The 23,302-nt window shown below is 26.5% G+C and overlaps 2 protein-coding genes across 7 annotated transcripts in view; one reads left to right on the forward strand and one right to left on the reverse strand.

Annotated features, from left to right (window-relative positions):
- The window catches only part of LOC107445216 (ecto-NOX disulfide-thiol exchanger 2), a 23,408-nt gene extending 19,027 nt beyond the window's left edge, over nt 1-4,381 (forward strand). For all 5 annotated transcript variants that reach the window (XR_011637039.1, XM_043046753.2, XM_043046755.2 and 2 more), the window contains one exon: nt 2,201-4,381. The gene's annotated coding sequence lies outside the window, so the exon portion shown is untranslated. The remainder of the gene's footprint in view (nt 1-2,200) is intronic.
- A 2,253-nt stretch (nt 4,382-6,634) lies between these two features.
- On the reverse strand, nt 6,635-23,055 carry LOC107445263 (heterogeneous nuclear ribonucleoprotein A1). 2 transcript variants are annotated; one of them, XM_016059625.4, is made up of 3 exons: nt 22,861-23,055; nt 17,431-17,657; nt 6,635-10,259 (listed from the first exon to the last, which is right to left on the reverse strand). In XM_016059625.4, exons 2-3 carry the CDS (start codon nt 17,643-17,645, stop codon nt 10,067-10,069), a joined length of 408 nt encoding a protein of 135 aa, XP_015915111.1. In that variant the 5' UTR covers nt 17,646-17,657; nt 22,861-23,055; the 3' UTR covers nt 6,635-10,066. The 2 variants fall into 2 exon arrangements, with proteins under 2 accessions (XP_015915111.1, XP_015915105.1); XM_016059619.3 differs by having other exon boundaries at nt 22,884-23,050.
- Nucleotides 23,056-23,302: the final 247 nt, after the last annotated feature.

A 23,302-nucleotide genomic window follows, 5' to 3' on the forward strand; every position in this document is an offset into this window, starting at 1 on the left:
GGTTAAAGCGTGGAAAAATTATAAAATATATATATATATATATATATATAAGACTTGCATGCCAGTGTATGTATATATATATATATATATAGTTATATATATATATATATATACACTGGCGTGCAAAAGTCTTTTCTTAAGAAAAAATACTTAATACAGTGAAAATTTAAAAGAAAATTTATTTACTTATACCGTGCATTGAATATTCCAACAAAATATAAATGTAAGGTGTCATTATTGATCACAAAAGCTGTTTTATTTTACTTTGCTTTCATCAATATGCCGCCTTTTGTAAGTATTACATCTTCGAAGACGGAATTCTGCAGTGTTTTGTTGCTATTATTTTTCCATGTGTATTTTTAACATTGGTACAATCAAGTCATTACTATTGAAGAGTAATTTTTGAGCTATTCTACGAATCTGTTGACAAGCCAACTGTTCCCACTGCTGCTTACTCGTATTGAGGTCTGATGATTGCAGAGGCCATGGCATTACTATAAGGAATTTTTACTTTTCTTTTGATTTCAAATAATTGTAACACCGTTTAGGAGCATTATTTTGTTGAGGAATGAATTAATTTTGGCATTTGTTTTAGAAGAAATAACATGATGAATTTAGGTAAAATAAAATTTTTATAATATAGAAGGTATAAGGTTTCTTTCAACTATTTAACTATTTTTAGTTCTGACACATTTTTTTTTCTTGATTTAAAAAATGCTGTTATTGAAAAGGGAAAGTATGGCTCGTATCATATGTCACATATATTTTTGTATAAGTTACAGCTGTTCTAAGGGAAATGATAATCAGGTTATTTAAAGTAAGTATGAATGTATTATGGTGGATAAAAATTTTTTGCTTTATAAGTCTTAATCTTTTTTATACAAAAAGAACATATTCCTGAAATAAGAACTTTGGTGCCCAATAGGTAAACTACAAAAGTCAGTTGAAATTAAGCAGTTACATTTAAATCTGGCATGCAAAGTTGAACAAAGGTTTTGCGGCCCCCAGAACAAAATTTATCGTGAGTCCCTTTCTCAAATCACTAAAAGCTTTATTTTCATAGTATGTAGAATTTTTGAAAAACTTTTATACAAAACTGTAATTTATATACATATTTCTTTTATTTCCTATGAGCTGCGCAATCAGTCTTCCTGATGAGCAGACATAGTGTGTTCTCCAGAAGTGGTATCCACACTTTCAGGACCACCACAATCGGTGAGATACCGTTGACCATGTTAATTTGGACGTCTAGTTTCTGCCACACTAGATGGCAGCACTGAGACTCTATTTGAATGCTTAAGTGCACTAGGAATTTAATTTTTTCGGAAATGCAAAGAGCCAATATGGCACTCCAGGGATCTTTTACATCATACGCATAATCATACAACATGGCCGCAGAGGATTTTCTGCATCCCGAAAATCCGGTGTCTGGGCTGGGGATGACAAACCAACTGCGCCACCCAGCCACACTAATTTATATATATAGATATAAAGAAATTCTATGCAAATTTCTTTTAAGAAACTAATTAATAAACATTATTTTCTGAGAGAAATTTTGGTTGAGTCCTCAGCAGTTCCGAGTCCTTCCTCCCCTCTCCCCCCTTAAGTATGGCCTAGCCTGAGTGCAATCTCCAATTATTTTATAAGATTTTGCAATTTCCAATTATTATTATTATTTTTCAAGAGTCATTTTTCACTGAATTATTTCTGTCCGACATTTATAAATACAAACTTTCCTTATATGCAAACACATTGCTGATTTTAATTATGCATTATTATCACGAAAGAATTTTGAGTTACTCAGAAAACATCTGTTAAAGCAAATTTTTTAAAGTTCAAACTTAGGTCAAAATGAAACTAAATGCTGAATTAAACATAGACATATTTCAAACTTGTACTTTGAAGTATTTTTTTTTTAATAAAAAAAGTTAAAATTGTTGAGTTTTTGAAACAATGGAAGGACTTAATCCTATGACAACTGAAGTCCAGATACACCAATTGTTGGTAAGAGCCAATTTAAATAAATAAGTTTGCGTACTTTCCCCCTACATTATTTACTACATAAGATAGGATTGATTTTACGTTTTTGCCTGTTTCATACACTTAATAAAACAGCTATATTGCAAATAAAAATGCAATAAAATGGAAGTATGTTTATTTTTTAATTGTTTTTTTACATAATTTCTTTCTTTTTTTTTAGAGGGAAAAGTGCCTTTTCTGCAACCAATTCCTAAAGAAATATATTACTTAACTGTGCATTCATACTGTTTTTACTGAGAAAATTTTCTTGTGTTTTTGCTTTATTGATTATTATTGGACTTGTATTCCAGTCTTAGTATTAAATTGGAGATTATTTTTGATAATCCTATTTCAGAGGATATTTTTGATAAGCTTTTAAACTAATTAAAGGGGAAAAAAATATATTTTTCAAATATTTTTCAATTTTGAATTGAATATCAGCTATTATGTTATTAATCACAGATGTTTTTAGTCTTAAAATTGTACAGTTATTTCTTTGGTGATGAATCATTTTATTTATTAATTCATAAAAGGAACATTTTTTTTCCCACCATATTTAGTTATGCAGTTTATTTTTATAATTCAGCTAACTATAAAATGTAAAAAGACATGTGGTTGTTTTGTTGCCTAAAATCTAAGCTGGGCCGCTTCATGATTTGTACTTTTCATAAAATGTTTTATAATTTACATTAAGCTGAATATCGTATAATCCTGATTATTCAGCTCTTGCTGGAACAGAATATCAAATGTTTAAAACTAACTACACCACTTGTATAATTATAGGACGAATTATTAAAAAACACTACAGAAGCATGCAAACTTTTGATTAGTCTGTTACTGCAATATTATTTAAGGAAATAATCTGTTATCTATATTTTCTAAATTCACGAACGTTACATTAAAAATATTAGACACTATCATAAAATTAAATAGTTTAAAAATCGACTTTTTAATGCAAAAAACATTCATATGATTTGCATGAATAAATATTTGCTTTTCAATGCAACATCACAATTTGAATTTTACTATTTCTAAGTTAGACATTTATTAATTTAACTTATTTCTAACTATAAGGAATATATAAGTTTTTTTTAAAACAATTTTTCTATGTAAGCAAATCAACTACCTCAGGTATGTTTGAATGCAAGTCTTGAGGGTATTACAATAATGGAATAGTTTATATAATAACTCACAATTACTGTTACATAATATTTATAGTGAGTTTCTACTATTTAGTCAAAATGTGTAAAAAAAAAAATTAAGTCACTAAACAAATAAAATTTTATAGACTTGTGTTAAGAATCAATCTTGTTGAGTAAAAAGAAGCTTATATAAAATTAAATGGGTAAATGAGGAAACATCTTTATTATTTGCATACCTGCAAACTTATGCAGTTTATGTGAACAATATTTTCTAGTGATGACTAATATATATTACTCTCAGTTTGTAAAATTTTATTTAAAAGTATTTTAAACTAACAACATGAAGAATAAAAAAAATTGTAAAACCCTAAAATTTATGCTTTGTTTATGTAAAAGTCTGACAAAATATATAAAATATTTTTAATAATGCTTTTTCTCGCCTTTTCAACTACCATCATAAAAAATTTCTAGGAAAAATTGTTGCAGCTATGTTGTTTTGTGCTATAAACTAATAAATTTGTAACGAAATTTCTTTTGTAGTTTCTTAAGGATGTAGTTTTAGAAAATAACACATTTTATAATATAGTATAAGACATATTATAGTTGCAATATTGTACTCTGAAATCATATGTTTTGAGGTTTTAAATTCATAAACTACTTTTTTTCTTGGGAAAAAAAGACGTTTAAGTATCTTTTTATTTTTGAAAAATCTGATATGTTGTCTAAAATTTATGATTGTGTTTGCCAGAGATGTAATTTTTTCTTTTTAAATTTGCTTTATCATTTTGTATGGTTCATGTCTAACTGCATAGTATAAGCTCTCTTTTTTAGTATTATTGTACTTTTAAAAGTACTGAAATATTGTTTTGTGCATATCTTATGCATATCATACATTATGCATATCTTTACATTATGCATATCTTTATGTATTGGATACATTTTTATTTACACTTTTTTTCTTTATTTTTTTTAAATAAATTTTCACTTATTTTTGTATGTAAGTATATGTTGATGAATGTATAAAAATATTTCTTTTCATCTTGAATAAGGTCTGAAATGTAGGACACTTTTAAAAGCATTTAATTTTGAAAACACTTTCTCTTTTGTGGACAATTTGTTGCATTTTCATTTGAGTACCAATTAACAATTTTCATTTTATATTTCTACATTCTCTTTTTTATGTGAGTCTCTTTTTAATAAAAAAATTTAATATAATCAAATAATTTGTGTTTTGTGTGAGTTTTTTAAATTCTCAAAGAATCTTTTGTTCTCAAAGTTTATATGATTACTTAATTGCATTACTTTCTTTAAAACTTTAATATGAAATGACCCTATGTTAGTTAATTAAATAGTTTTTCATCAATTTTTCCGAATATTAGTTCTCATAATTTAAGGCATTTATTAAGTTGGTAAAAAATATATTTAATATTCAATTAATTTTGTTTTGTATAAATAATAAATGTTTGCTTCAATAAATGTTGGTTGATGCAAAGATTTCCCTTTGCAATGTATTGCTAAGTGAATTTCAGAATTTTTATTATAAATCTGGTAGGCAATGGAAAAAAAAAAGTTTTTCGCTTATTTACATTTCAATGAAAAGTGTTAACTTAGTGCTATGTATATGAAAACATGAATAAATAAAACAATAATAGCACAGAAGCTGTCATACATGGGATGGACAACCTATGATCCACAGCTTAAAACTGAAACCTTAAGTTGTTAGTTGGTCCCTGAATAGTTTTAAATACCAATAAAAATAAATGAGATATTTTTAGCAATGTAAAAAATGAGAAAAAAGTTTTTTTTTGTTCTTCCTTTGAAAAAAATTTGCTGAATTAGAGGATTAATGTTTTAGTTTATTTTTTTAATAACCTAGTTTATTTACTGTTGTAATGCAAATCTGATTGGAACAATTTCTTTTTTCAAGTTATATTTATGGTTTTAATTTCAGTGTTAGCACAGCTAAGTTATATTTTGCAAATATAAGCACAGCTAAGTTATATTTTGCAAATATAACTTAGCTGTGCACAGAAATGTTATATTTTGAAAATAGTAGCAAATCACATTGAAAAAATATTAAAATTAGACATACTATTATTGACTCTCGTGATGTTTCATTAATTTGATCGTATTTATTAATTAAGGCTACTTACTAAACCGCAAAACTAATGAAGAAATGGAACTGATTTGTTTCGTTTAGGATAAAGTTTAAAACTTTCCCTACTATTTTTGATATCAATGATGTTTACTTAATTTTAGTAATAGGTACCAAATTGAAATAAATAAATAAATGAAGCTCTGAAAAGAAAAATTAATGAAGAAATAGTACTTATTCTTTTAGAAAAAAAATTGCAATGTTATTAAGGACGGTGGTTATGCTTGAGGCCCCATAATGGATAAACAAATAAGAAAAAACAATTGGAAAAATTTAAATGTAAAAGAAATGAAAAATTAATGACAAATAAACACAATTTAAAATTATACAGAGTAAGACTAAATAATGAAACGCTCTCATATAAGAAAAATAAATAAAGTTTTAGTTAGAATAACCAAAATAAAATATAAATGGCCATATCATAATTTTTCATTGCTATTACATTTGGATTTTTCTAATTGATTTTTCTTATTTATTTATCCATGATGAGGCCTCCGGGGCACTCTGAGTTTTTGGTATTACCATTGACAACAGAAAGGCTCCTGTATGCTGGCAGGCAATGTGCCCCCTGATGAAGTGCTGTCTTGCTAACAATATATCTTAAAATATTCGTATTTCTGACTTTTTAAATTAAAAATTTTTTAGTAACTAATAGATTTTAAATTTTGCTTTTTGCATTATCAAATTACGTAATTTAATGTAATGTGAACAGTACTGTTTGTCTACGATAGGTACTCTGTCCGCCGTTCGTCTGGAGGGGTGGCGGTGACTATGGTAACGAGGTATGATTATTTCAAGTAGGGGTGCGGGGTCCCTCTTTAAGACTGGTTTCGGTGGGAGAAAAGGAGACTTCTTTCTTCGATCTATTGTATTAGCCCTAGAGTTAAGAGAAATGAGCATTCGCGCCTGAAACATCGTTTAGAGCGTTTGATTCCTTTTTTTTAATCTTTTCTCTTTTTCAAAAGCTTCTGTTTCAGAAAAAAAATTAAAAAAATTTATTTGTGTTGTAAATTTTTTATTTTATTTTTCCTCCTTTAACTTTTTTGAATTCATGTTCATAATAAAGAGTATCCTTCTTATTGTACTATTCATAAATGCCAAACTCCTGTTTGGAGAATAAATATTTATTTTTACACATGTTCAGACCTTTTGAAGAAAAACCCTTTTGATGTTTTCCCTGGCCTTCAAATGGTTTTAAAAGAGATACCGTGTTTTTACAAAAGAAGCATTAGTAACGAACATTTTCAAAATTTCAGGAATTCTTTCATTAATTATTAAATTTAATAGCTTGAATAAATTGTTCCTTTTTATGTTTCAGCTCTCTTCTGATTTTCATCGATGCCATTTGTCCAAATACAATGACAAATTGAAATTGTTATTTCTATGAATAACGATTGATAAATAGGATATGTATGGAAATTGTATAAAATTGTTTAAAGCAGCTCAATGTTTTATTAATAAATAACTCATCTATAAATTTATCATACATAGTAAATTGGTTATTAAGAAAAAAATAAATTTGCTAATAAAAACTGTTTTTAATAAATAGTGAAAAAAAACTGTACAGGTTACAATAAAATATGAATAAGAAAACGTAATTTAAGCAAAAAAAACTTCAGATAATTTCAGATGGTTTGATGGGTGCTGATAAAAATCATCGTTGATAGTTTTAGATTTCATCCTAGTTGCGGTCACTTGCTTTCAGTTTCAAAAAAAAAAAAAAATAAAATATTTAAAAATTAATAATCAAAACAAAGATATTTAATATTTCTCCGGCACAGATAACGTGAACTATTTTTATTTTCAGCAAAAGTTTTATCTCCTTTTAAAATCAGAGTTATTAAGTTTAAGCTCTTCACTTTTTCCAGAAAATTCAAGTAATAAAAGAAATTAACTGCTTTAAAAAATGTGCAAGTTTAGAAATTAAACCATCTAACAATCAATGAACATTCATAATAAATATCGTAAAATTAAAAAGTAATATTAAAAAAACCTGTACTACCCTTAATGTCAGAATTTGTTCACTTTTTTTCCTTTGTATTTAAAAAATAACAACTGATTGAATCGAGAGAATTATTTTAAGTAAGAAAGAAATATTCATGCGAATCTTAAAAAAGTTCTTGAATCAGATTAAATAAGTCTCCTACTGGTGGCTGAGTCAGCCAATCTGGTATACTCCCCATACAAGCTATCATCGAAGGCGAAAGAAAAGGAGACCTCTTCATCGAAGCCACCCTCCCTAAAATGCTCTCTTCTTGTTTCCATAGCACCAGACTGCCGCAGACTTTGTGGCGGACAGAGTACCTATCGTAGACAAACAGTATTTGCATAGGTGTGTATCTGAGTCATGTAAACAACAAAGCAGGGATATTTTTTTTTATAAAATGTTTTATTGCCTTAAACGACAGGGGCAATTTTTATACAACAAAATATACAATATATTTCTTATAATGAACATTTTACATATATTACAGATTGTAAATGAGTACATAATTTATCACAATGTTTGTATATGTACAATTATGGCATTGATTATGACGAAATATTAATAACTGAAATACTTTTTAAATGAAAGCAAATGTTGTTAAACTGTTGTAATTTATTTTTTTAGGAAAGATTTTTACGAATGTTAGGACTGAAGTTAATGTTTATAAAATTAATGATATTCATAGTTTTATTATTAATAATTATAATAAGATATATTTATGAAACGTTTTGAACAATTGAAAGAATGGATAATTTTTTTTTCAATACGTAACCTGTTAGTGAAAAAATTGAGAATCAATTGCTTACAAAATAAATTGAATAAGTTTAAAAAAATGTTACTTCATTAAAAAAATCTTCATATTCCCAAGCAATCTGCCAAAACTCATTATTTTAAAAAGCCAAAATATGTTATAAAATATCAAAAGATTTGAAATTTTTTAAGTATTTAAAAAATGTAATAACCATTAAGTATTATTATCTTGATTGTTTTAGGAAGACAAAAAAGTTCTTGATATAAATTTTTGTAAGTATCTTAAAATTTGAATAACATGTTTTTAAAACAATGAACTTGATTGCAGAAAGAAAGAAACTTTCCTTATTGCTTTTATTAAATAATAAGCACAATTTTCAAGCTCTTAGTCATTGTACAGATAAATGAACCTCTATTTACAAACAATAGCATGTCACATTTTGAATGTTTATAAATGCTTGGGAAGTAAAAAAATCTGGACAAAATCTTTCAGTCAGACTCCATCCGTTTCAATTTTTTCACAAATTTTAAAACTCATATAGTTGAAACAAGAAATTATTGACATCCTTATTTATAAATTTGTTTATCTAGAAAACAAAGATAACTAATTATTTTGTTGAGATCATCTTAAAGCTGTTTTTTGAAGGCACTGCTAATTTTCATAAAGGGGGAAACTATCTCCAACTCGGCGATTTTTAGAGAAACTAAAAAACTTTTGAAATATTTTAATTAACTGTCTGCTCTGAGGCCCAGATAATTCTTTACAGCAAGATGGCATATAACGCTTGAAATTTTGTTTTCAAGTTTTGACCTTTATGTTTTTCTTGGAGGAAGAGTTTCGAAAGACCATGTTAAAATAATAAAATTTAAAAAAAATGTTGCAAAAGTTGACGAAAAATAGAAGCTTACTCTTGCAATGTAAATTTCTTGTTACCAATCGTTCGGATTATATCATTATAATTTCTTGATACCCTTTCTTAAAGTGACACAGGCAGTGATAGTAAGGTAGTATAATCGAACAAAGTTAAAAAAAGATTTTTTCTATTAGTTTATTTATTAATTATCCCTCCCATAGCTGCTAACTCTTACGGATTTTTCTTAGATTTTATTTCGGTTTTCAAAATGGTAGCATAATTTATTTATCTCTTGCATTTATAAATTTAAATTCAAATAAATTCAGCTGACACTTTACTTGGATAGAACTTTATGAGCGTATGATAATCATTTGATAATATGTTAGCAGCTTAGATCTGAAGTGATATTTCTGCAATTTTTAGGATTAAAATTTCGTTTCTGACTTTCCATTTCTTTTAGTCAATTATATTAGAAAATTTACTACCTTATAATGTAATCATAAATCTTTGCAATATTTCCAGTACTATAATATTTACTGCCAATATGTATATTGAATTTATAATTGAACTCGATTGAAACAATAAACATTAATTTTACTGGATCATGCAGGGCCTGTTAATCACATGGGTAGATGGGGAACGCTATTCTTATAAAGCCTCATAAACTTTTTGAATGGGAAATTATCAGCAAATTATTCTATTATGTGTTCTAACTCAATCAGGCCCTGGTATTATTTCTAACAATGCTTTTAAAATAGAGACCAAAACAAATATTGTAAACTATAGTTAACATATCATTGTAAATATTTCGAGATAATAATTAGATTACTCAAGTTCTACTTCTTTAAGAGAAAAATTATAATTAGTTGTACAGTTAATTTTTTTCGAATGTTGTGTAGTGTAGCTATGAAACTTATATTAACGTTAGAACAAAATACGATTCAAAATGTTAATAGAAAAATACCTATATACAAAAAAATACATCAGCCATACCGTCATAAACATACCTCAAACCTTAAAACATTTTGTACATAAAAATGAGGATGAAATATTTACAATGAATTCTTTATCCACTATATTTGACATTAGTTCTCCTGTATTCTTGAAGAAGAGGTGAACAAGATTTAATACTTTTGAAAAAACATTTTTCATGCTTTTTTTAATAACCGCCTTTTCCACCACCCATCATACCATATCCTCCACCTCCTCCCATGCCATATCCACCACCTCCACCCATGCCTCCCATACCATAGTCGCCTCCTCCCATCATTCCATAGCCACCACCCATGCCGCCACCGTAGCCGCCTCCCATGCCACCTCCATAGCCTCCACCCATGCCATAGTCCATAGCCCTAAAATATAAAAAATACATGTTAAAGAATTGTGATGTCAGAAAATCTGTATAAAACAATTATTAGATGCATATAATTGAGGAGTATCTAATATATTTTACTGTTATTGTCCTCTTATTGTCCTAGCAATTTAAAGTGATATTTTCTTTTAAATTGTTTACTGTAGTAACAAATAATTGCTGATGAAAGTAATTTTCATTTTGTTTCTCGCATTTATTAACAACAATAAAAATAATATTTTTTAGTGAGGAAAAAAAAATTCATTTTGTTAAACCAAACTAAACAATTCGTTAAACACTGGAGTTTGATAGATAAACTTTCTTTATTAATATTATTATGTACAGATTTATATCCATGATGTTTTAAATTTTATATCCATAATACTAGTAAGATACATCACGGTAATTTTCGTGTTATTTTATGCCTACCATATTGAATTATTTACGAAAACTCTAAATTGAAGAGTTAAGGAACCGGATCAGAATTTGAACTCAGTCAATGCTCAAACATTAGGATGAGTAAAACTAAATTCTATCTATATTTTAACTTAATTCTGAAATTGAGTCATAATTTTAATAGAACTTAGTTTCTTTCTTTCTTTTATTTTAAAACACACTGTTAGAAAAATAAATTCTTAGTACACTGTAATGAGTAACTTATAGTAAATGAAAATATCCACACCCAAATAAGTGATCGCACAGTTGAGCCTGATCGTTAAACAGTAGATCATAATTCCAAGTAGACCATAGAAGTCAAGCATTACTGACTGTCTAAGAAAGGACCAAGGGTGTGCGGCATCGTTTCTCGTTACTGTTCTACCGTAAAGTGCTTGATTTCGCTCGCTGATCGTCGGAGAGGATCAAAATTGTTATGCGTGTCTTTGGATCAATGCATGCCATGCTTCCCAGATCATCACCTATACCCTAGTGTGCTGCTCCAGTACGACGTAAATAAAGTACTATTGCTACAATAATAATAATGAGTGCTGATTTCAATTTACGTATTTCTTACCCAGAAAGCAGATTTTTTGTTTGAATTGAATTAATTAAATAGAAATAATGATTACCTTATGGTTTAAAATTTCAAGATCTAATTGGTTATACCACTTAAAATGATTTTTTAACTATAAAATTATATTTTAAAGCCATTTTACTACCGATAATGTGTGAAGCAGAAATTATAAATGTAACAAAATCTTTATTATGCACTGAATTGCAAATGAGTCCGAGATCTCTCCCCTTGTTCTCTTGTCTGATTAATTTATATATACATACACACACAAACATATATATATATATATATATATATATATATATATATATATATATATATATATATATATATATATATATATATATATATATATATATATATATATATATATATATATANTATATATATATATATATGATGTGAAGAGCCTAAAGAAGGAAGAGGTAACAATGATAAAATAAAACTTATAGAAATTGCACTATAAGCCAAAAGTTTTAGTTTGATTGATGATGAGGAAGTCAAAACACTCCAGGAAAAGCTGAAAATAGGACTTAAAATATTTCTATCTCTTTCGTTTTAATGCATGATTCTTAAACGCATAAAATGGAAATCTAATTATTTCAAGTTTTCAGATAACGATTTCTAACACCGCAGTCGTGATTCTAAAAGAATCGAAAGCTGGTCATCATCATTAAATTGGTCCTCCGATAAGAAATTGAATGATTCAAAAATATATAGAAAGGTGAAGAAATCATGACCTTAGTTTTTGATTAAAAATTCAAATCTAGATTTATAGGTTGTTAAAAGGAAAGTAAGAAACTTAACAAAAGAAAAGAAGAGTTCTTGAATAGATCAATCATAGAAATCAAAATGCAGATGAGAGCTATAATATGAACTTGTTTTTGGTTAATAATATTCTTTAGAATAGCGTTGCTCTAGATGAATAGCCTCTGTTCGAATATCTATTCCAGTTTCTGTTTTTAAAGTATTATGAATGAAGAATGTTGAGAAGAAGAACTGGAAATAGATTGAAAAGATATTTCAAGCAAAAGAGGAAACTATTTTTTGACTGTTGTAAAAAGCATCGTTCGTTTTTAAAAGAAAAGTATTGCTATTTTTCCTTTTATTTTTTTCTGAAAAATTTTGACGCAAGTCATTTTGGTTAAATTTTTGTTATTTCAGAAAGTATAACATATAATTGAAGAGATTAGCGAAAGAAGGTTCTATGATACATTTTAGTGAATTAGGGAACATCAGTTTAAAAAAAATATTGAAACAATAGGAAGCTCTGTGAATGAAAAATTATTTGAAATAAAATAAAAAAAGAAGAAATTATAGTTTGATTCTTTTTAATTAATCGTTTTCATTTAAAACAAAAGTATTACTTTCTTTACTATATTTAAGAAGTTATACATTTTTGTAATTGCAGAAAACTTAGCACATATTTGAAGAGTTAGTAAATGAAGGTTCTAAATGAGATTTTATGGAATTTAGGTCAGCTTTAGAAACTATAGAAATAACAGGAAGCTGTTTACGAAACACTAGTCAGAAAAAAGTAAGTTACATCATGATATTTTTTAAATTCAACGTTTTTCGAATTTTTATAATGTCACTTGGTACTTTCTTACACTAAGCTTTTAATTGAAAACCAATTTTGCTTTTAAATTAAAATTTGATTTAAATAAATTTTTTTAGTTTGAATTATTATAATATAAACATTGAATTAGGAACTAATATTGAGTAACTAACTAAATTAATTCATACGTTAAATTAAAAATGGTTTTCAGTAAAGTCTGAAGTATGGTATTTTCTAATACTCTTTAAAATTATTTTTATTTTTCACTTTAAATATATTTGTTAATATAATCAAGTTCAATTATAAAATAAACTTAACTTCTGTAATTCGTTAGTTATGTTTATATTTGTTTAAATATGTTTACTTTCAATTATTTTTGACACTAAGAAAAAATGCGTGGTACGAGCAACTTAAACAGGATCTTTTAATTACTTTATATTTTGTTGCTTTATATTTAATTCCTTTATGTTTACTTTAGCCGAAAGTTTTGCAATAAATAGCAATATAAATGATATTTTTTACTTATTTTATTATTTAATTTAAGAAAAATTTGGTAGTAGAAGCATTAAGAAAAGTATAAAATAAATAAAAGCTCGCTGAAAATATTAAAATATCTTACATTTTGAGCAAAACACGTGATTTAATAAAAAGGGTTTAGTGTAATTAAGTTGAATTTGTTACATTGGTAATGGTTCATTAAACGATATTTTTCAAAACACATTTTATGGAAAATATTTTTTTTTAAGAATATAAACTAATTTGCCAAACATAGCTTTGATTAATAAATAGACTTTCCTTTTTTTTCTTGCATTTATCAATTTTTAAAATAAATCAGCAGTTTCGAAATGGTGTTTGGCGGAACCCTAGAGTTTCGTGAACGTTTAAAGGGGTTCTAACATTTAGAACTTTCGTTCTAAAACGCGAGGATTTTTGAACTATTAAGTATATTTAAATCTAATCAATAAGCCATTATTTATTTAATATTTCGGTTGAAAGGCGAGTAAAAAGGTAATGGCAATTTATAAAAAAATAAATACATAATTCCTTTAATAACAATATATTAAATAAATTAGGAAAAAGACTTGCATTTTTTAAAAAAAAATATTATTTACCACTGGTTTTTTCATATCAAACTAAATTTGCTAATTAAAAAATATGTTTCCGTAATAATCGCTTTCAAGGTTTAGAGCAGTTCTTTTTAGTTTTCATTGAAAAAAAAAACACAATTCATTTTATTTTATTCGTTTTCAGTTCATGTATATACACCAAAAATCAATTCAGTACTAGACAAGACGAAGCTCTGGGACTGCGAATTCAGTTGTAGGACAAAAAATCTAAACTAAGATTATTAATGAAAAACATCCTTTTGTTTTATTCTATAACAGCCGACCTAATTTTGAGTTAACAACCGAAAATGCTTTATTCTGAAGCCTTGTAATTTTGAATCCAACCCAGAAGACAAGGGAACTTTTGGATCAAGTATTGAGAGAAACTTGCCCTTGTGGAGGACTTACTGATGGTACTAATCCAAATTTGATTTGGAGAGAAAAACCGTGAAAAGCACCCACGGCTACCCTGATAGTAAAGAGGACTTGAACATATGTTTCGTCTACCACTGAGGATATTTTACGTCAGCCCTGTGGTCATTCGTCCGGTTTTATTTTATAACCGTGGTTGAACAGCCGACCCAATTTCGGGTTTACGATTACTAATGTTGAACTCCGTAGCCATGTAATTTTAAATCCTTTCCGGAAGACAAGGAAACTCCTGGTTTAAGTATTGTTTAATATGTGTAAGTATAACCTAGTATTAAGTATTATTTTATGCTTAAAATTGGCCTTTGTAGAGGTCATATTGATGGAACTCATCAACATTTGCGTTACTTGGAGAGGAAAACCACGAAAACCTCTCACGGTTAGCCTGACGGCAAGAGGACTCTAACCCATAATCCGTTTACCATTGAGGATAATTTACGTCTGCACTGTGGTCGGTGCGAGCCAGGGGCGGAATTCGTATAGACCAGCCATCGCTGGGATGCGAACCCGGTTTACCTCACCTTGTTCAACGCTCTATCCTCTAAGCCTAAACGACTCTCATTTGTCTTATTAAGTATTCTTGAAATTAAGTACTATATTATTGTTGAATTCGTTCACAATTACCTTTATATACATTTTTATAAAGTTGAAGTTCCATCGATAGAAGTTTGATCAGTTAGGGTTCAATTGCGGAAAAAAATTGGGAACTGCTAAAATAGATTATCAAGTTAAAGGGACAATTCAATATAGAACTAAGTAAAAGAATGCGACAGAAATCTACATTAACTTGAATTTCTCACCAATTTATTTTGATCAAATTCGTTTTCGATTTATAAAATCTACATGGTAATGTTCCCATGGTTTATAGGTGAATACGATGAAGAATGGCAGTAAATATTCTGGCTTTGTAATAAAAATAAAAGTAATTTCTTTTTAGTATTTCAATTTACTATCTTTATGAAAACATCACTTCCTTCAAGCTATTGTTTGAACAGGAATAGTTTTTTATTATTATTGCCAATTTTCACAGAAATACTTAAAATTCTTTCATTTCGGTGTGTGAAAAATAACAAGTAGACGATATCAATATTCAGGTCATGCGGATATAACTCAACCAGTAATTTTGAAAAGTCTTCTAACATTATTACACGAAAATTACCTTCCTCCTAAAATTGCAAAAGTAATGTGATGGAGTTTCAGTTGGAATTTTGTCATTTCCCTCCTGATTTAGATAAAAATAATCAAAAAGTCGTAAAGGAGAAAATCAATGGGCAACTTATGAGTTTGGAACATTGGCTTTTTTTGAAAGGCGTAAATAAACATTTGCTATTATTCAAAAATATTTAAGATTATTTAGGATATTGAACTTTGATTTAATGCACGCAGCTAGGCGACACTAAATTTTTTTGCCAAGTTTGAATTATTTTAAATGTAGTAGTTTACTTAAAATTATGATTGAAATTTTTTTTTTTATCGAATTCGAATTGTTTTAATTTTAATTTATTTCATGTTTAAATAGTTTTCAATGCAATTTATTTCGGGTTTAAACTGTTGCCTGTTATTCTTGATAAGTAAGGCGTGAGTTTATAAAATGGAAATCGTAAAATTTTTTTCCAAGTTTGAATTATTTTAAATGTAGTAGTTTACTTAAAATTACGATTACAAAGTTTTTTTAAATCAAATTTGAATTGTTTTAATTTTTTTTTTCAAATTTAAATAGTTTTTAATGCAATTTATTTCAGGTTTAAACTATTGCCTGTTATTCTTGATAAGTAAGGCTTATGAAATGAAAATCGTAAGAGCGAAATTAATTTTTCTTTAGCAATTAATTTCGCTTTTTAGTACATAAGTTTTCTTTATTTTCGAATGCCGTTGCTTTTAAATTATTTAATTTTATTAAAAAAAGTTAGAAAATTACAGCGTGCAATAAATTACGAAACAGAATCGTCTACAGTTTATTTTTAAAAGTGCTAGGGTAATAGAAAAAATTTATTTCTTTAAATGTCTCTCCTGAACCGACTAACTAAAATTTTAAAATTATTTTTGTATTCGGAGGCTAAAAGTTTTCCTTATAGTGGATGTTTAAATTTTGTAATATCTAATTCATTTAATTTCATAAAATTTTTATTTAATTTTAAATTATTTAATTTTGTAAAGGCGTGTTTGGAAAACACAAGGATCGGGGTGAAAATTTCTCCATGTAGTCGTTGTCCAAAATTCAGAAGGACAACATTCTGACACAAGGACATAAAGAATACGCAGTTGAACTTTTCATTCTGAAATTACTGTAAAATGACCGACAGCTGTCTGTCCCCTCAATTAACCGTAAAGTTTACGGTAAAGAACTTTTTTCTACCTTTATGGTTTTGGAACTGTTTACAACTAGTATGGTTAAAAGACCATGCATACAAAATTATACAGTTTTGCAACCATTTACAACTAGCATGGTTTCAAAACCATAAAATACAAATTTAACTGAACATTGGAGGTAGGCTTTTCTTTAGGTAATAAACATTGGAGGTAGGCTGTGAATGATTTGTATTTTATCAAATGAGCCAATGAATGTGGTTTAACTAATTTATCTTTTTGTTTAGGAATATTAGACGTTTTTGTGTTAAGCAGCTGTATGTTGCTGCCATCTAGGCGTGAATGAGATAATCTTATGTTAATACTGCAAGGTCACAAATCTGGAAAGTCTCCATATGTTTAAGGGAATGGAGGAAATATTGTGGTGTCAGCTTTGGAACTCAAAACCCTGTTCTGTCTGTCAGGAGATTGTTGAATTAACACTCTCGGCTATAACATGTACCCAGCTACGAGGAACTAAGTGACTTCATTAGTTGTTTAACCGTATTAGGGGAAAACAGTTATTAGACGGGCTTTCTCACAGTTAACGGTTTGAATACCATCTTATTTATGGTTCTTTGACTGTTTCGTTCGAATATGATAAAATAACCAATAAACCAATTGTTGCTAAACCAATTTTTTCCGAGAAATTTTTGACAGTGTACCAAGTAATCACAAAAAAGGGGATTTACATATACATTTTGTGCAAAAAAATACTTACTCATAAGGAACATGTTTGATATGTTCTTGAAATACTGGGATGGGAAGGGGAAGTGGTAGGGGGAATAGAATTTTCTTTCCTGTAAGTGCATTGGCTATTAAAATCATCTTGGCTATTCTTTTCAGATGTAGTTTGTGTCCAGCTTCTATATCTCGAACTAGGCAGGAACTAAATACCAATATTGCTAAAGATAGGCAAATGAATTTTCGATTCATTATGACTGAGATCTGAAACGAGAAAAAAAACAGCAATCAATTATTTAATTTATTATTAATTTAAACCAATATTTAATGTAATTAAAATACTTTACTTAACCAGTGAATTACCCGTAATGTGAAAGTAACGGAAATGTCTTTATTTATATTTATTGTAAGAAATTATATGCGACTTTTCCCACAATTTACGAACGTAAAATAATTGCTAAACTAATATGTTTCTAGATGTGATTCATTAATTTTAAATTATTCTTTTAAAGTTAGAAAATAATGTAAATTTTAAAGCAAATAATTCTATATCAACAATACATTCTTTAAAATGCAGTTATTTCTCAAAAGACCGTTCCATTAATGCATTTTTAGTGCTTTTGCCAAAATGCTGTTGAAATCAAGCAAAGCATTATTGAAGAAGGTGAGACGTAACCAAACCCGTTTGATTGAAGTAGGAAAAATAGAGTAATAATTAGAAACCAGCTTTCTTCTAGATTTTCTTATTAATAATGCAGCAGATTTTATTAATATATTTCGTTTATTATACCCCTAAATTTATTAATTTGCGACCCCTATAATGAATAATTTTTTCCCTTTTTCTTGACATTACGATACAGGATATATTTTCTAACTTTTAATACGGAAATCTAATTTTTAATAAAGAATGAACATGATCCGACCATATTAGTCACAATTCGAGTATATTGCATTTTAATATATTCTGCACAGTAAAAAATGTGAAAACTGTCCTTAAGTGATTCAAAAATAGAAATATCGACTGAAGAGGCTGTTATTGGCTTAAAAAGCTTTCTAATTTTTTATCGATCACAAATAAAGATGAATTCTAAATAAATTTGCAAAAAATAGTTTCCTTAAAAGTCTTTAAACCAATATTATCCCATGAATAAGAAATTCAGGTTGCAACAATTTCTTTAAAGAAAATTTGAAAGTTTATTTTATTCTAAAACATTATTATTGGTTGTTCAAAATTATATCAGCCATAGATTCTTGCATAAAACGCTAACGTAGAATTGACCACTGTTTACAACAATCAAGATGCAACAGCATAGAGCAAAACTTATTAAAGAAATTCTGACTGTTCGAGATAATAGCTAATTTAAAAATAACAATAATAATGTTATTTTTTAATAAGAAAATATTCATTGCTTTAATTAACAAATTAATAATGATAAAGTTGAAAGTATAAAGAAGAGTTTTAGCTTAGAGTTAATTTTAGTAAATTTAGAATTTAATATTTTTAGTATCCACATATTTAAAAAAGAGCGATGATTATCGATTGATTAAAAAATAGCATATAATATGCATCAAATAGTCTTGTAGTTCAGAATTTAACTTTTTAAAATGTTATACCATATTATTACAATTTATAAATTTAACAATTACCGTTATTACAATGTAATAAACTTTAACAAAATTTTTACAATTTAAAAAAATATTTTAATTGAGAGAGAGAAATGCCTACTAATTATTTTAGAATTAATAAAGTTTTTATTAAATTTTTACTCTAGTTCAAAAGATTTTATGATGTATTGGTATTTTTTGATGACTTACTAAACTATAATTGTACAGAATAGGCTAATTTCTATTACATAAAATTATAAAGGAATTAGATCATGACTTTAACTGAAAACACAACTACTGTTTTAGTGGTTGAAATCAATATTGAAAAAAGTTGTATTAGTTAATGTATTAAAATAAGAGGTTTTTGGAAATGTAAGCTATACAATTTACATGGCAAAGTCTTTTGCAGATTCCTGCTTTTATTCCTTTTGAACTATAAATAATTCACGAAGTAAGAGAAAAAAATGTAATCGTAAAATAAACATTCTGTAGTGACGATAATTAGTTAGTTTCATAGAACGTGAAATAAAAGTAACTTCTAATTCTCTTCAAATTTTATTTTTTGAATTGTTATTTATAAAACCTTATAACAATAATGCGCATTTTATGTTATAAACACATCAAAAAAAGTTTATACTTAAAATAACTTCGAATTTACATAAGAACTTTATTTTTAGAATCAATGCCTAATTTTTAATGGAACTCAAAGTTTAACTATTCATAAAGTAATTTTATAACACAAACAACTAATACTATTTTTTCAAATTTAACTTTGGTGCACGCAATCTTCGTTTTCATAAAAAGTACTTTAATATTTATGAGTCAAACATTACATGATTTAAATTCATACGATATCATTAGATGTAAGTTTTAAATTTTTGAAAGCATTTTAAAGATTAAAATTTGAAACGGCAACAATGTGTAGAACTATTTGGTTATTATTTTCTCAAACATAAACAGCCACCTATTTTTTCGCATGCTTTAAAAGCTCTTTTTTTTATTTAAAAAAACTTGAAACTATTGATAATTCATTTTTTACGCATGACAATATTCTACCAAAAAATATGAATTAATAATAATAATGTAATGAAATATATAATAATAGTGAAAAATAGTTAATTCTATTAAAAATGTTTTTCAGAAATGTTAAATAAAACTTAAAATTAAAAATATTTTTCAGAAATGTTTAAATAGTTTTAAATAATTTGCATAAAAGTTTTCTTCTCTTTAAAAAGTATACGTTTTTAGAAGATTTAAGCATAATATCGTACTTCGAGAGATTGAGAAACAGAAAGTTATTTTAATAATATTTCTTAAATAGCATATCTGTTTAAAATAAAAATACCTCAACATGTAAAATTTTTGTTTAACAATAATAATTTTTCTGTATTTCTTGCTTTTTTTAATCTATAATAATTAAAAAAAAGTGATTTATTTATGTATTATTAATTTTAACACTTTAATGGATAAGTAAATATTTTGAATAAGAAATTTTGTTTTTTAATTATATTACCATATCCAGGGATTTTACTTACTGTATAAGACCATTAGATTAGATCATTTATATCCCTTAAAATAAATGATAAATAATTTTTTTTTCACGCATTCTACATCACTTAAACTAAAATTTGAAAACATTAATTAATTAATAATACTCTTTTGCGAAATTTGTTGAAAAATAAGTGTTTTCATAAATAGTAAGGAAAAATTTAAATTTTCATAAAAGCTTGTTTTTCCGCTTTAAGTATTAATAAAAACTGATCATGTAGATGATTAAATTAAATAACTTATTTGTATAACTTATTTAGTTCTGTTTCCAAAATTACGAAACAAAATAAATTTTTTCAATCACTCTTAGTCTTCCTACAAAACAGCCACACGAATACATACTTTTCTCTTCCTTTTGGCAGTACACCAATTGGATGTTTTTTTAAAAAAAAACATTTTTTATTAAAGTTTAGTACATGGTTATGATTTTGATTTTCATTAAAAATTATTCGTACTATATTATCTTTACATATAATAATATTTTACTACAATAAAAAAAAATCCTACTAATATTTCCGTTAGAAACTTTTCTTCAATAAAGATATAATGAGCATTTACTAATATGGGAATTAAATGTTCTTCACTGATATGAGCTTGATTAGTAACGTAGCTGCCTCATCATGTAATTACAAATAAAAGACTTAAAAAAAAAAACTATAAAATGAGCTTGCTTTTACAAGCACATTTGAAAAAAATATTTGTGTATTATTTTGTTTTAATCTTTAAAAGTTAATTTTATTTGAGTACTTGTTTCCATGTTTCGATAGACATTGAGTTACTCAATATAAAGACTGAAACTATTCTCAAAACTCAAGCTATAAATATATGAAATTCATTAATTTTTTATCTACTTGAAAAGCGCAATTTAAAATAACACCTAGTGTTTTTTAACATAAAAGTTAAATTAAAAATTAGCAATAAAAATTAGCAATGATTGCTAAGAAAATTATTTGTGATTTAAATGTGATTTTCTTACAGGTACATTTTTCACCAAATTTTGTATCATGCTTAGAAATTTCGAATATTTTTTTTTCTCCAGTTATTTGAGTAATACTTTCTGATTCTACTAGATATTTTTAATAATTTGTGGTACTATTAGATATTTATGAAAGTAAATTGTTTTCATTAAACCTTTTGGGAATTTAAACTATTCAGATAAAATTTAGGCTAGTTAAAAACTTTTTTCCAAAGAATTTTTTTGGAAATTTATTAATTGTTTGAGATAGTGTTTTTTTTTCTATCTAATAAATCCTTATTATATTTCCTTAGTAAATATTAAAAAAATATTGAGTTGCCTAAAATAATATTATAAAAGGTACACGATTCTTTCTAAGTATAAATAAAAATGAAAATGAAATATTTTTTGACGAAATTACAGAAATAAAAATTTATAATTTACTTAAATTTGGAATAAAAATCACTTTTCGTTATTGTTACCATAAACTCCTTTAAGACTTTCAAAATCATAACTCTGAAATGATATTTCTTTAGAAAAACTCGCAAAGAAAGTTTATCGAATTACCTAAAATTCAACATTTAAAGAGAGACAATATATTTTAAATAAAAAATGAAAATGAAAAATCTTCACCGAAGTTTTAAAAATAAATATATTATTCACTTAAATTAAAAATAAAAACAATTTTTCGTTATTTCTAGTACAGAGCTCAAGCAAGAGTTAAAAAATCCTTACATTGAAAGTTATATCATCAGAAAATATTACAAAAAAAGTTGAGGAAATTATCTAGAATACCGCTTTAAAAGTGACGGAATATACTTTGAGTATAAATAAAATTGAAAGTAAAATATTTTTTGCGAAATTTTAAAATGAAAATATATCATTCACTTAATTTTGAAATTAAAAAAAATATCCGTCATTATTCTTCGTTACCTATAAGAAATAAAAATCCTTACACTGAAATGATATTTTTTTAAAAAATCTAAAAAAAGTTTACTGAATTACCCGGAAAACTGCATTAAAGGGTACACAATATACTTTAAATATAAATAAAAAATGAAATAAAATATTTTTTAACGAAATTTTAAAAATAAAATATATTATTAATTTAAATTAAAAATAAATTTTTTTTCTCGTTATTCTTACGTTACCTATAAGAGTTAAAAATCCTTACAACTAAAATGATATTTTTTTAAAAAAGCTAAAAAATGTTTTTTGAATTACCCAGAAAACTGCATTAAAAGGTACACAATATACTTTAAATATAAATAAAATATTTTGTAACGAAATTTTAAAAATGAAATATATTATTCATCTAAATTAAAAATAAAAAATCATTTTTCGTTATTCTTACGTTACCTATAAGAGTTAAAAATCCTTACACTGAAATGGTATTCCAAAAGAAGATGATACTCCGAGTAAGCTCAAGCAAAAACTGACCACGAATATGACACGCAAACCCTTTTTAAACCCTGGAAAAAAATCGTGAACCCCTGGATCGGAAGTTCTTTGACACCGCAGCGTCAAATGTAAAAGGTGAAAAGCAAAATAGAAAGAAAAGCAAAATTAAAGATCTTGAACTAAAATAAACGGAAAATGAAGGAGAAAGGGAAGAAAGTTTTAAAAAAAGCTACCATTCGGAATGGCAGGAGAAAGCAGTGAGAACCGCCTACGACTCACCAGAATGGCTACTCAGTGGGTCAACATCGAAACTGTACGGCAAAAGTAATTGTTTTGTTATTGTTGTTGATGACTCGGAGAAAAGATTTTTAAATTTGGATGGAAAAAAATACCTGCATGA

This window comes from Parasteatoda tepidariorum, chromosome 6 (assembly GCF_043381705.1).
Source record: "Parasteatoda tepidariorum isolate YZ-2023 chromosome 6, CAS_Ptep_4.0, whole genome shotgun sequence".
In the NCBI taxonomy this organism is placed as follows: Eukaryota; Metazoa; Arthropoda; class Arachnida; order Araneae; family Theridiidae; genus Parasteatoda; species Parasteatoda tepidariorum.